This window comes from Hordeum vulgare, chromosome 1H, assembly GCF_904849725.1.
Source record: "Hordeum vulgare subsp. vulgare chromosome 1H, MorexV3_pseudomolecules_assembly, whole genome shotgun sequence".
Lineage (NCBI taxonomy): Eukaryota > Viridiplantae > Streptophyta > Magnoliopsida > Poales > Poaceae > Hordeum > Hordeum vulgare.
The window spans coordinates 283,235,396-283,248,453 of record NC_058518.1 but is presented as its reverse complement, the minus strand read 5'-3'; the positions used below and the strand labels follow the sequence as shown (position 1 = coordinate 283,248,453).

At 42.1% G+C, this 13,058-nt stretch overlaps 1 protein-coding gene across 2 annotated transcripts; it reads right to left on the bottom strand.

The window, feature by feature from the left end:
• Positions 1-1,549: 1,549 nt before the first annotated feature.
• Positions 1,550-11,756, bottom strand: LOC123431275 (protein ENHANCED DISEASE RESISTANCE 2-like). Of its 2 annotated transcripts, none has more exons than XM_045115098.1 (22): positions 11,153-11,756; positions 9,749-9,823; positions 9,610-9,663; positions 9,439-9,504; positions 9,292-9,350; positions 8,023-8,057; positions 7,738-7,827; positions 5,684-5,730; positions 5,510-5,610; positions 5,199-5,299; positions 5,057-5,128; positions 4,910-4,981; positions 4,679-4,825; positions 4,274-4,590; positions 3,471-3,534; positions 3,213-3,388; positions 2,926-3,027; positions 2,794-2,844; positions 2,559-2,702; positions 2,378-2,473; positions 2,057-2,158; positions 1,550-1,945 (listed from the first exon to the last, which is right to left on the bottom strand). In XM_045115098.1, exons 1-22 carry the CDS (start codon positions 11,372-11,374, stop codon positions 1,850-1,852), a joined length of 2,289 nt encoding a protein of 762 aa, XP_044971033.1. In that variant the 5' UTR covers positions 11,375-11,756; the 3' UTR covers positions 1,550-1,849. The 2 variants fall into 2 exon arrangements, with proteins under 2 accessions (XP_044971033.1, XP_044971041.1); XM_045115106.1 differs by having other exon boundaries at positions 5,057-5,121; positions 5,204-5,299; positions 11,153-11,753.
• Between the last annotated feature and the right edge of the window lie 1,302 nt (positions 11,757-13,058).

The following is a 13,058-nucleotide window of genomic DNA, read 5'->3' as shown; positions in this document are numbered from 1 at the left end:
AATTATTTATTATTTTGTTTTTTGTTTTTTTTTCAGAGATACCATTTATCCAAGCTCATTTGAGTTCGGACTCACAAAGACCATGTCCCATGTAAACAGGCTATAAGCTCACTATTATACTTAATTTAATGTTCACATTTAATCTACATCGAAATTCATAAACTTTAGGTGTACCGAAGCAAAGTTTTTTTCTCTTTATTATATACTTCCTCTGTCCCAAAATTCTTGTTTTAGCTTTGTCTAAAAATGAATATATCTAAATACTAAAACTTGACTAGATACATTCATATCTAAACAAATTTAAGACAAAAAAATTGGGAAGGAGGGAGTATATGTAAGAAAAAAAATCATTTTCTTTATACTCCATTCGTTTCTAAATATAAGACCTTTAGAGATTTTACTATAAAATATATATAAACATATTTTAAAATATACATTTATTTATTTTGTTTCGTATGTAAAAAATCTTACATTTTGGAACAGAGGGGGTATACGACAAAGTGCGTGTCGTGCAAACTGTGGGCCTGTGGCCATAAGCCCAGCCACATGCAAATGCGGCGGTGCAACGGCGAACAGATCCAGAGGCGTCGAATTCAGTCCAGCCTCGCCTCTCTCGCACGCGGGCGCTCGCTCCCGCGTCCACGTGACCAGCTGACCCCCAGCACGGAGCCGTGCCTCGCGCGACCGACCGACCGACCCGACCCGATCGCCACCGCCGCCGGCGACGCGCCATGCGCCATAGGGATCAGCACAGGTCAATGGCATTAACAATCCTGTCCATAATCTCAATCTCAAAGAGAAATAAAAGAACAACCGTGTCCGCGCGCTTGCGTACGTACACTTGCGTTGCGTCCACGCGTCTACTTTAATCTCTCTCTTGAGCGCGCGACACAGAATCGGCAAACAAGCAAGCGACGCATCATCCTCTGCCCGGAAAGCGCAGGCCCGAAGTGGGCGAAAAGGAAGAGGACGTTCACATGTCACGTCCACTGCTGCTACAGCTGCAGCGTCAGCGATGCAGCGTTTGGCCTGCAAGCACGGTTAGGAAAAAGGAAAAGCCGAGCTAGATAGGCAGGCACAGTGATCCCTGAATCCTGGTCACGATGTAGCTGCTCCTGCTGCGAACTGGTTGCTATGATAGACACCATCATTTTCACGCCCCACTGCTGTCCTGTCCTTTCCCAATCTCCGGTCAGGACGCAAGAGATGCCAGCTCCACCACCTACACATGCTTTTTCCTTCCGGCTCAAGTGATGATAACAGAAAAGTGAGGCGTGTGGTCCTCGAGTGAGTGAGCGAGTGACCAACTAACCATGATAGGGGAATTCCCGGTAATAATCACTGCGTCGCCGGTGTTGTGCTTGGGCCGAGTCCCTTTCAAAACGGGACGGGTGTCTGTCTGGAGGGACGGTCCTCGGATAGAATCATGGCATTGTGATCACCCTCGGGTGAAGGGTCAACGTCCAGTAATGGGTTGCTTTGGTGGTGTTGGATCTGACGATGTCTGATCCGATCCCAGATTAGATTCCGAATGGACGACACGAGGTCAGGGTTAGAATACACTTTTGTTTTGTCTCAATTTTTACATGATGAATGAATGACGAGTTGTCGGCCAAAGAATGGGAGGAAGGATTTGCATCATGGTAGTAGAATGCCATCATCAATCAATACACCGCAACGCCTCCTATCTGATGGAGGAGGAGAAATGAATGTACACTGCTGCGGCAAACCCCCCGCACTTTCTGTGGGCGGGCGGACACAGGGCCCTTTCGGCTTTGCTTGTGCTGTACTCAGGCTTCGAAAGAGAACTGGGGTCAAGCTGAGGCCTCCTTGACCTTGAGAGGTCAGGTCAGCATTCGTCTAGTGATACAGCTTTGGAGGCATCGAGATAATTCAGTCGGCAGGTGCCTAGGAGGAACTCCGGGAGCTCTTCTTGCGTGTTGCCCTGCATCAGGCAAGGAAAAAACCATGCTTGCTCATAGACCCGTTCTCGGTCTTGAGTAGAACAACAAAATATGTAACAATTTGGTAAAGGTATCCCACAGTGATTGATTACCTGTACCAAGAAGGCCATCTCAATCACCAGGTTGTTCAGGTACCCAAGCACAAGGCTCACCACACCTCGTGCCACCGTTGACGAGCCTATATCAACTCCAAGCTGAAAAGGTTGCATTTCAAAATGTTGAGAACCTGAATATCACATTTGTATACTCCATCCGTTCCTAAAAATACTAAGTCTTTTTAGAGATTTCACTAGAGGACTACATACGGAGCAAAATGAGTAAATCTATAATCTAAAATATGTCTAGTGAAACCACTAAAAAGACTTATATTTAGGAACGGAGGGAGTAGATAATATGGCATGCATAGATGTTACCTCCAAATAATTGCTTCCACGGAAATAATTGATTTCTAGTGCTTGACCAACCAAACAAGCTTTCTTGCCCACACTCTGCTTCACGATCCAAGATCCCTGAATTGACACATTCCGAATTTCCAATCATAAACCACCGCGGCTTTCTGATTAACACCAATCAAGACTTGTAAGAGAAAGGTACCTTTGAGATATAAGGGATGAGTTTGAACCTCGAGTTTCTGAACGTATCATCTCCATTTACAAATCTTTCAAGCAGAGGAACCTTTTCCAATGGGGTATCCATCATATAATACAAAGCTAAGCTGTACGTGGTAGAACCAGGAACCTGTATACCGACCAGGGTTATAAGTAAAAGGGCAGGTTTAGGTGCACACTTATGGAGCCTCGATACATTCATAAACCCAAAGAAATCTCACCTGTATATTTACAATAAAGAAAAATTTGCTGCCTCCTTGTGCTGCATATTTCTGCAATGAAATTCATTACGAGCTTTAATTTTTTGTTCCTTTTTGTTTGAAGGCAAAATTACTGATTTCAGAAGAAGATACCTGGACTAGTCCGCCAGGACGACCAGCAAGATCATCCTCACGCTTATCAGATTTTATCCAGTCAGCACCAACCATTTGCATCAGTGTATTCTCTGCTTTAATCTGTCAAAGTTACAGATAATTTCATCATTATGGATGGTGAAGCACAGGTACCCTGACTATCAATATGCTGACCAGATTAAGTAAACATGGCTATCATTATAACATACAGGATCCCTTATTTCCTGCGGAACAAACACATGTATCCTAGTCTAGTGAATGAGAATAATATCACAGTACTAAGCCACCTTTTGACGATCAATCAAATAGGATTCTCCGCGTATTAAGAATGTTGTAGGATCTGTCATTGACCAACTAGAAGGTATTGTACAGCTAGAATCTTTTGGGAGAGTATGTCCATAGTAACATGGTGCATTATCAGCATCCGCAGCTCCCTGTAAATCAACGTACCCTCTCTTTTGAACTAGAACATAGGAAATGAGAAACAGATAGTTAGAACCAAAAATAAATAAATACTGAAAAATTGTACATCAGCCGTAACACACCTGCAAGATCATGCAACTTCCGTACAAAGACAGCAGCACTGGATAATTTAGCATGTCGTTGGTCCTGCCAAATATTAGACACATGGGATGTAAAAAACAATCTTGGAGTTCTTGCCTGGTTCTCTGAATTATGCCAAGACCATGTCATCGTTATTTCTTGTAACAAAATTGTGGTCCTTACCTATGACTAAGTTGTTTTAATTTTTAAGCCGACTAAGTAGTTTCACTTTTCCAAGTATGATCAAACTGTGTCATGCGACGACTATGGCATAGAAAAGAGTAACGGGTTCATACAATCAAGGAAAATGTAAGTTCAGTTACTGGTTGACCAGGGGTTTGAAACATATCTGAGAGAAACTTCCTGCTTTACTTTGTTACTAAAGGGAAAAGGAGAAGACACATTATGGGCTAAGGTACATATGTTACACTCATTGTGATAAGGCAAGGCAACAGCTGAATAATTGAAAAGTACGGACAATTTTCTGCATATTGCAATGTTGTTAACGCCACAGGGGTAAAGCATATTAATATGGTCAACCACACAACAATCTACAATCCGCAATTCTAGAAATGAGATGGAAATGAACTACCATCTTAATCAATAAGGACAGTACTTATTTATTTATTTGCTCCTTTTGCTAGCCTTTTTGGTTGAAGATTCTTTTCTCTTTTGTTAGCCTAGGTTCTTTTGGATTACGTTGCCACTTGTAAGCTTTGCGTCATCTTGACGTTTCTTCTAATACAAAATGACACACATTTAGGTGCGTATTAAGAGAAAAAAAAGGTTCTTGTAGAGAACACACCACAGCATGTGTGCTCTCGTCAGAAGACCACATGGCTTCTCTCTGATCATATTCTGATTCGTCTGGGACATCAAAGAACTCATCCGTTGCATCATTAAGTTGAACAAGGGAACCAGTACTGCTTAACTGCCGGTTAGAACCACCCTGTAGTCCTTCTACAGGACCCTCAAGTCTTCCACACTCATTTGCTGACTGCATTTCTATTTTTCTCCGCTCGTTTCCACCCTGCGGCAGTCCCGTATCCCTCGTCAGTTCACCCGATGAGAATTCCATACAAGCGCAGTTTCCATTTTTTGCTCGGAATAATTCTCGTAGAGCTGCAAACAAATGTTTAGCTTACTGAACACTGGGACAAAGTTGATAACCACAGCAAGCAAAGAATAATAGATCTTTCACAAAACATGCCTGCTACTCTTCCTAGCATACGTATGGTAATGTATTTTGCCGATGAGGTAAGGAGATAAGACTTCCAGAATTTCCAGTCTATAGCAAGCATATGCTTCACAACTGATTGTCTTCCTTGGCTAACTGGTGATATTACATATCCTCCACCTATTATTCATAAAATTGTATCTTAGTTCATGATAAAGAAACGATAACAATCAGTTTTTATGCTGAAAATAAAGCATACATTACTTTTAAGACATGCACGGATGTAGCCTTTCTCAGGACTGCATCTGTTGTGGAAAACAGAGTGATACAGGATAACTGAAAAATCAAGAGAAGTGTCAGGTCTAGATCATGGCAAACTGATTATTTATCATTTTTTATAAATAATTGTACCATAAGTTCCATCATCTTCTCTCCTCCAATATCGTCTAAGTAATAGATCTCTCTTTCTCATTCCCCTGAAAACTAAATATCATATATACTATTATAACTTAACGATAAAATGTGCATACAGAAAGCAGGATGGATCCAGCACCAGACCATGGTAGCCAGTCCCCTCTTAATTTCTTGTGGATTATGTCTGAATGTCCATCTAGATGCTCAACCACCCTTCCTTCCCGCAGACAAAAGTCCCACCTACAAAAACTCTCATTGGTTGAATGGTGCAAAAAGAAATGCATTCACATAGATGTTCATGTATTAATGTTACGCACTTAGTGACATGACATGCAGAGTCTAAATTTTGGTCAGGAAGATAGCAAAACAGAAAAATCACGTGTAATATGTTGCTGCTTTTCGAGGCAGTATCACTTGCTGGTTTTGTTAAACAGGAAACATATATCTTACTCCGATCTTGATTGACCAAGAGACATTAAAGTCTGGAAGATATCCTCAGAATTTGCATCAACGACACCAACTGCCATTATAGCTGGATGATCATCCCAATACTGGGTAAACAGGCAAAAACACGGTGAATTTAACGACCCGTCCACAAAATATATTGTCGACAACGAGAATTACCTTCCCACGTGAGCCACCATCCTTTGCCTCAGTAAACAAACGTAATCCTAAATACAAGGAAATCAGAAGTTAGCAGAAAGTTCCACAATAACTACTTAACTAGCTTGCTTGTTTGCCCACATAAATGTGCAGCAAGCTAAGTTTGATAATGTGTTATCTGTATTACATCTCTGATACAATGATACCAATCATATAACTAAGTTTGATAATGTAAACAAGAATGTGTAATGTATTAAAATAAAGTTAAGAAAGATCCTCCAAATTGCACGTACAGCTTGATCTGGTTTTCCCGATTCGTACATCTGTGTTGCGAAACAATTTCAACCTACTCCGCTTTGATATACAAAGAAATACATATCCAATATTTCTATTTTTGGCTATATATGTTATTGCAGCATAATATGATATAAATATTTCTGAAATTTTTCAAGAGAGAAGTGACTTACTAATAGTATGATTGGGTTGTATTTTGGAACATGATCAGGTTATGCCACTTGTGGTTAACTGATCATACGGTATTTGGAAGATACTACTAGTTACAATATGTAGTGTTTGAACTTAAGGTCATAACTGCTGTGCTATGGTCTCTACCTACAAAGAATAGGGGTCACAACTCATGACAGATGAGATTTTGTTACTTGTATATTTTATTAATGTGTATGCCTTAGCAGTCCTATAGTAAGCTATTGAGCTGTGCATCTAAGCTATTGAACTGTGCTTCTATACCATGCTAATCGAATCTGCTCTCCTACCTTGAAAGAATTAAGTTTTCTTTCTTGTATTATTACTAAGTATCCGGCCTGTTTATTAGAAATATTTAGCTCCTCTGCTTAAGAAATTTGTGCCGAGACTATTTTCAAAATTCAAGTCCAACTATCCAAGTATACATAAAGATTTGTCATGTGGACTAGGAAGGCTGGCAACAGGAATTTAATTTTTGCTTTGATACCTGTCAGATCCCTGCTTTCTTGATTCATCCTTTAATCTATTACTCCCTCTGTTCCTAAATATAAGTCTTTTTAGAGATTCCACTAGAGACTACATACGGAGCAAAATGAGTGAATCTACACTCTAAAATACTCCCTCCATTCGGAAACACTTGTCATAGGAATGGATGTGTCTAGATGTATTTTAGTTCTAGGTACATCCATTTGTGCGACAAGTAATTCCGGAAGGAGGGAGCATGTCTATATACATCCGTATGTAGTCCGCTAGTGGAACCTCTAAAAAGACTTATATTTAGGAACGGAGGGGGTAGAAGGCAGCTCCTTCAGTAAAGCATGGTAACTCGATCATCTTCGACAACTCCCATCTCAGCTACTTGACACGATCGAGACGGAAGCCAGGCGATGGGCGATGGGCGATGGCAGGTGCGAGATGACTGGGCGCTCTGCTTCCGGCTATGCCAGTGTCCACCGACTAGGGGTTTCATGTAGTAATCACCAGGTGTTGCCATTCTTAGGGCTTGTACAAACTCTTCTTTCTACCGAAGCATCAAAATGCAAGGCTTTTGTTTTTGTAGAAAAATATTATCTTTTACAATGACGACCCCCCCCCCCCCCGCTTTTCTCAACAGACACACATTTCTACCATTAATCCATAATCTTCCCATGGTGAAAGTTAGCCAACGATCTGTAATTTTCTAAACCGTCTCCCCTACCCCCACCCCCTAAATAGCCTCTAATCACTACTGGATGAAGGTTCCACACAATGTAATGCTGCAGTAATCCTGGGCTCCCTTCCCCAGTGCATCAATTCTTTACCTGTCTGTTCTCTTGGCTAGGTGCTTCAATCTTTATTTATTACAGGGTTGTATGTGCAATGGATTCTGGTGTTACCTTTAAACTGCAAAAGTTTGTATTTTGTATTCCTTATATGAGAGAATAGAGTTAGTGCTTGTCTTTCCTTCTTTATTATATGAAATCTCCCTGTTATAACATGGTTCTCAAATTAACATGACAATTTCTAGCCCTTGAGAATGAACATGATGGCTCTTATTAAGCTTATTTTTAATCATCATATAATAAAGAAGGAAAGACAATTTGTATGCTTACCGTTTGTACAGCCAAATATTGTCCATGCAGAAGGTGCAATAACATCAGATGCCATTGGATCATTATGAGAAGATGACAATATTGTCCAATCTGGTAAAAAATTCACACAAAACAGAAAATAGGGGGTGAGATGGCATTAGAGAGCACAAATAGATTTATTATTTTTGAATACAATTCGGGTAACAAATACTAAGAAACTACTTAAGAGCATCCCCATATAGTAAGTTACTTAATTGTTTACTAAAACTACTTGTCCATCACAAAGTATAAGAATGCATTACATACCTATTGAGTGCATGCGGTTACTGCGGCGGCTTAGTCTGCAATGACGTAATAGCTAATTAGCCAAATGAATATGCAAGGATGCCACTCTTTACAAAAAAAGGTCAGCACACGTATTAAACAGAGGTCTTTTATCATTTATGCCACTAGTTCCCACTACTCGGTTCTGCCATTAGAAGTTACAACAGATAAAAAATGCCATCGTTCCATGAGATGCTTGCTCAAAAATGCCATTAGACACCTAGAAAATGCCATCATTTTGTTAGATTTTTCCTCAAAAAAGTCATTAGACACCGCTATTGTCAGGTCAAACCCGTTGACCGTGTTACATGACCAAAATACCCCTAGACCCACATGTCAGCTCTCTCTACCTCACAATGATAAGTGTGGGCCCCACTTGTCAGGAGTAAGCAAGCAAATAATTTTAGAGGAAAATAAGGACGCTGTTGGGGATTTGAGTGGGACCCACACTTTATCGTAGTGAGATAGAGGGAGAGCTGACATGTGGGTCCATGAGTATTTTGGGTCATATAACATGGTAAACGGGCATTGAGCTGACAATAATGGTGTCTAGCGGAATTTTTGAGCAAGCGTCTAACAGAGCGATGGCATTTTTTAGCAGTTGAAGCTCCTAGTGGCAAAACTTAGTGGGACACAACTAGTGGCAAAAATGATAAAAACCCTTAAACCAAAATGATTTGTCTATAAAAAAACTGGAAGAATATATCATGTACCATAGAACTGCAAAGACCAGCAGTCAAACTCAAATTGAAGCATCCATGTATAACCACACAAGTAATACATGAAAGCATGTGTTGACATACAGTAATTTACCTATAAAAATATGAGTATGATAAATTATAGCTAGACATCATTATTTCTTTAGCTCTTCAGCTCTTGAAAACAAATCTAGCCAAAATGATAATTCAGTATAATCCATCTGTTGCAATGCAGTACAAAATCCATGGCATTTGGTTCCAACAAACCACGTGTAGTTTATCTTCAGGCGGCAACGTGAAATTTCTAACTTACACAAAGCAGGGCAACATGTTTGCTAGGACAAGCATCTGACAGTACTCGATAAAATAGTCATGCCATTTTCAGTGACAAAGCCAAATTTCTGATTAAAAGAAATTTGCAACCAATTGGAAAAGGGGTATATACATAAGTAAAATATGAAAAAACGACCTTATTGTTAATCAATAGGAAACAAAGGCATGCATTCCCGGTCCATAGACTTGACAATCAACAAATTGGTGCTGCATGTATTACCTGAAAGCCTGCCATCTTCTATGAGAACAAGCAACAACATGCTCATCTTTTCTGGGTGACTGCCCTCAGTGAAGAAATTATGAATTATGTTAATGCTTTTGTGAACATCGTAACAATGAAAACGATAAAAATAAGCAAATCATGGACCTTTAAGGCAGACTCCATTAGGCACCTGATCCACCTTGCTGCTTCTTCTGAGCTTCTAGCACCCAACTGAAAAGCATCGGTTAATCAGAATAAACTTTGTATCACAAACCAAGCAGAAAGAATTAGCTCCGGTGTCAGACATGTGAATTGACCGTTAACATCAATGATTACCTTCAGCTGATCATAGTGGTTAGAAGCATTGTAGAGTGTGAATATGTAAAAAATCTGTAACAAAATGATGACAAATGGGCTCAAATATTGTTCATATATTTGTAGGTAAAAATGTAAAATAAGAAAAGAATGAGCTTACACTTCTATGAACACTTTCTCTCCCATTGTCTGTAACACGTATACAAGAGTCAATTACTGCACTTCTAACAGGATCCTGTATCAGGGGAGGGGAAGGGGGGAGCAAAACAAACATAACATCATATTTCAAAAGAACATAGAGCTGGAGCAAAAAAAACGTTGCAGAAAACGAGAGTTTATGGAAAGCATATGCATGATAAATTTGGCTGAATGGAGTTCCAAATATGTTCAGAACCCTAATAAGGGTGGGAGCGTCTGCCTTATTATGGTCGCTTTGGCTATGCAGAAATGATTTTATTTTCAATAACAAAAATCCTACTCCATGCAGGTTATTTTCCGCTGTACACACTTGCTTCATACGTGGTCTATACTACATCATGGAGTACCAACCATTGTTCAAGGCGGTGTCTATGCGATTGGAGCGGATGGCCAGGGAGGTTTTTACCAAATAAGCGTGGCAACATAATCTCCGGATCAGTCCACCTTCTCCTGCGACTTAGGCATAGGCAGTGTCGGTGTTTTATGGCTTTACTGTTGTCGTTATGTCGTTTTTAATATTTTTCCTGTCAGACTGTTGGTGTGTGGCTGTGTGCATCTTAGCTATGCAGAGGCATGGTGTTGCTCATCATGACTTGTATCCCCTTGATGCTACATTTTGAGTTAATAAAAACACCCTTTACCGAAAAAATATGCATGATCAGTATGCCATTCCTTTCCCTCCAAGACAGATGTGCTTTCATTGTTAAGCATAACTCGGTTGCATAATAAATTACTACCATTTTCACTCAAAATTGATATCGACGGTACTGAACTGGCAGTGAATGGAGCAACCACATATGCGGAGAAACAGGCAAACAGAGGAGGTAGGATAGTTCGCGTGCAGCTGTGTGATCCTTCCTTTTTCAGCAAACAATTGTTCCATAAGAGGGGTTTGAAGTAGACGTCACCCAACAACATGCCATACTAAGAGTATCATCGTGGATAGCGCACTGGATTGGCTTGTGTGACTCTAACTATTATAAACGGAAGAAAGTAAAACCCGAACATCGTGAGGAACAACAGTTACTAGCCCCAAGCACCCGCAAAAGTAAACCATGCGTCTCTGCAGCACGCACACCTCAATTCGCATGCATTTACGACTATTTATCTCAACCTAGCGGTCGTTAAAATAATACTCCTACAAACCAACTTCCCGTAGGATATTGGGCTAGAGTTGGTGGCGAATCCAGTTGAGGATCCTCCGAACGCGCACGGGACTAAAATCGCCATAAATCCAATCAAATTCCCCGTAGGCCTTAGCAGGATCGTGCTATAAGACCCCAAAGCGTCGTGAAATTTCCGCCAAAACAATGCCAGCCAGAGCCAGAGGAGAGGCGGGGGGGACGAGGGAGATGCGGGCCGGCACCTCGCGCTTGGAGCTGGAGGAGGAAGGCGCCGGGGCGGCCTTGAAGCAGCGGAGCGCCGAGTCCTCGAGCACGAAGTACCTCTTGCGCGAGGTCTGCAGCCCCAGGCGGTTGGATCGGATCAGGTACAGCCAGCCCTCCATCCGCCCGTCCTCCCCGTCCTCGGCGGCCTCCGCCGCGGTCGACGCGGCCTCCACGACGGCGGCGGCCTCCGCCCCTCCCATTGGCCGGCGCGGAATTTCGCCCAATTGGTCCGGTTCTCCTCCCCCCGCGCCGGAAATCTCCTCTCTCGGCGCAGAGTTTTCAAACTACCCTCTCGTCGGCTTGGCTCTGTTCGTCTCGCATCTGGTGGTGGCCGGTGGCTTGTGGGCTGGGGGCTCTCTCTCCTCTACGCTTTTGTCCGTCTTGTTTTGTTCGTTGGTTGCAGTAGAATTGAATTTGGAGGCAGGACAGGGGTCGTCCTGTGGGTCCCACTCTGGCGTGGGTCCGGGATGATTATTATCGTGTGCATCGGCCTTGGTGCATGAGCTGTTCCACTCCGGCTGCGTGGTGGCGGCGGCGAGTGGTTGAGGGTTTGGTTTTTCTCCCTCCTCTCGATTGTGTGTGTGTGTGGAAACGAAGGGGGATGGGCGAGACGACGGACGACGAAAGAGAGAGGAAGAAGCAGGGACAAGAAAACATTGCAACCGCTCTCAACGTTTGGGGCGTGTCCGGTTGGGTGGATACCGCTCGTGCTGGCTTTGTAAATCCCTCTTTGTTAGCGTGTAGGTCTTGAACTTTGTTAGTGTACAAGTCCTGAACTCGTGTGAATCTGGTTAATACGTACGACAGTGCGTGTTACTACTTCTAGCAGATCCCGTAAATCGTTGATCCATAAAAATCGTTTACAGTTCATGAAAAAACATTTTACGGATTGGCATGGACAGTAGTCGAGTAGACCAGCAAAACGAACCAGTAAAAAGGAATATTCAAATATCTTTTTTACAGGTCCGTTTTACGGGTTTGTTCGGCCGTCGTCCGCCGCTGATCCCTAAATCAGTTATTTGTATTTTAATTTCAAACATTAAAACACATTTATTTGCTTCTTTAATTTCTTCAAAGACATTGAATACATAATAATTCATTAAATCTTTGCTAAAATAGCAAGACCAAAGAAAACAAGAATCGGAATTGGGCATTTTAGAAGATATCCAATTTTCATAAATGCTTCCGCTAGTTGGACCAACATCTTCTCCATGCATTCGTTGTTGATCTACGGATTCTTGATCTTACATTCTTCGTTCTTTGGCTTTGATTCTAAAGAATTAGATGTTGCTTTCCCTCTAATTTATTTTCTAATTGCACATGCAACCACATCATTAGCCTCAATTATACTAAGGACTGCACGAACATTTATTAGTTTTCTTCCTATCAATGAATCGATGTATTCTTCTTTCCAATACCAAAATGAGCATCCACTTTCCTACACACATAAACACTTCAATAAGCTACCGAAATTTAACCAAATAAGTTGACAAAACCGAACAGGAAGAAGAACATACCCCGTCGTTATTGTATTTGAAGAATATCCATCCGAGGTATTGCCGCATGCTAGATGTGAGCCGCAACATTCTCTCTGTGCATTCGCCACACTGTATGAGCGGCATCGGCAAGCCGGCGAGCCGTTGCGCGAGCACCGAGACCGGGCGACAGCCGGAAGAGTCCTTGCCGGCAAACCGACGACGATGACTAGAGGACAAACCAGTACCCCGCATGCGGCGCTAGTGCTTTGCGGGGGCGGTGCAGGGTGCTCCCCAACCAATCCATGGCTTGGCGCACCCGTCGGTGGCCGGAAATGCCAAATCTGGAGGCCGCAACATACAACCGCCGATCTGCAGCTTTCCGGCCAGCCGAGGCATGAGGGAGTGG

What these genes read in the sequence shown, in the direction of transcription:
- LOC123431275 (XM_045115098.1), bottom strand. Translation starts at nt 11,374, where the DNA reads ATGGGAGGGGCGGAGGCCGCCGCCGTCGTGGAGGCCGCGTCGACCGCG. An exon ending in CTTGGTCAATCAAGATCGGA is followed by an intron (nt 5,300 to 5,509) that starts GTAAGATATATG and finishes GAGTTTTTGTAG; the next exon opens with GTGGGACTTTTGTCTGCGGG. An exon ending in AGATGGCCTTCTTGGTACAG is followed by an intron (nt 1,946 to 2,056) that starts GTAATCAATCAC and finishes TGCCTGATGCAG; the next exon opens with GGCAACACGCAAGAAGAGCT.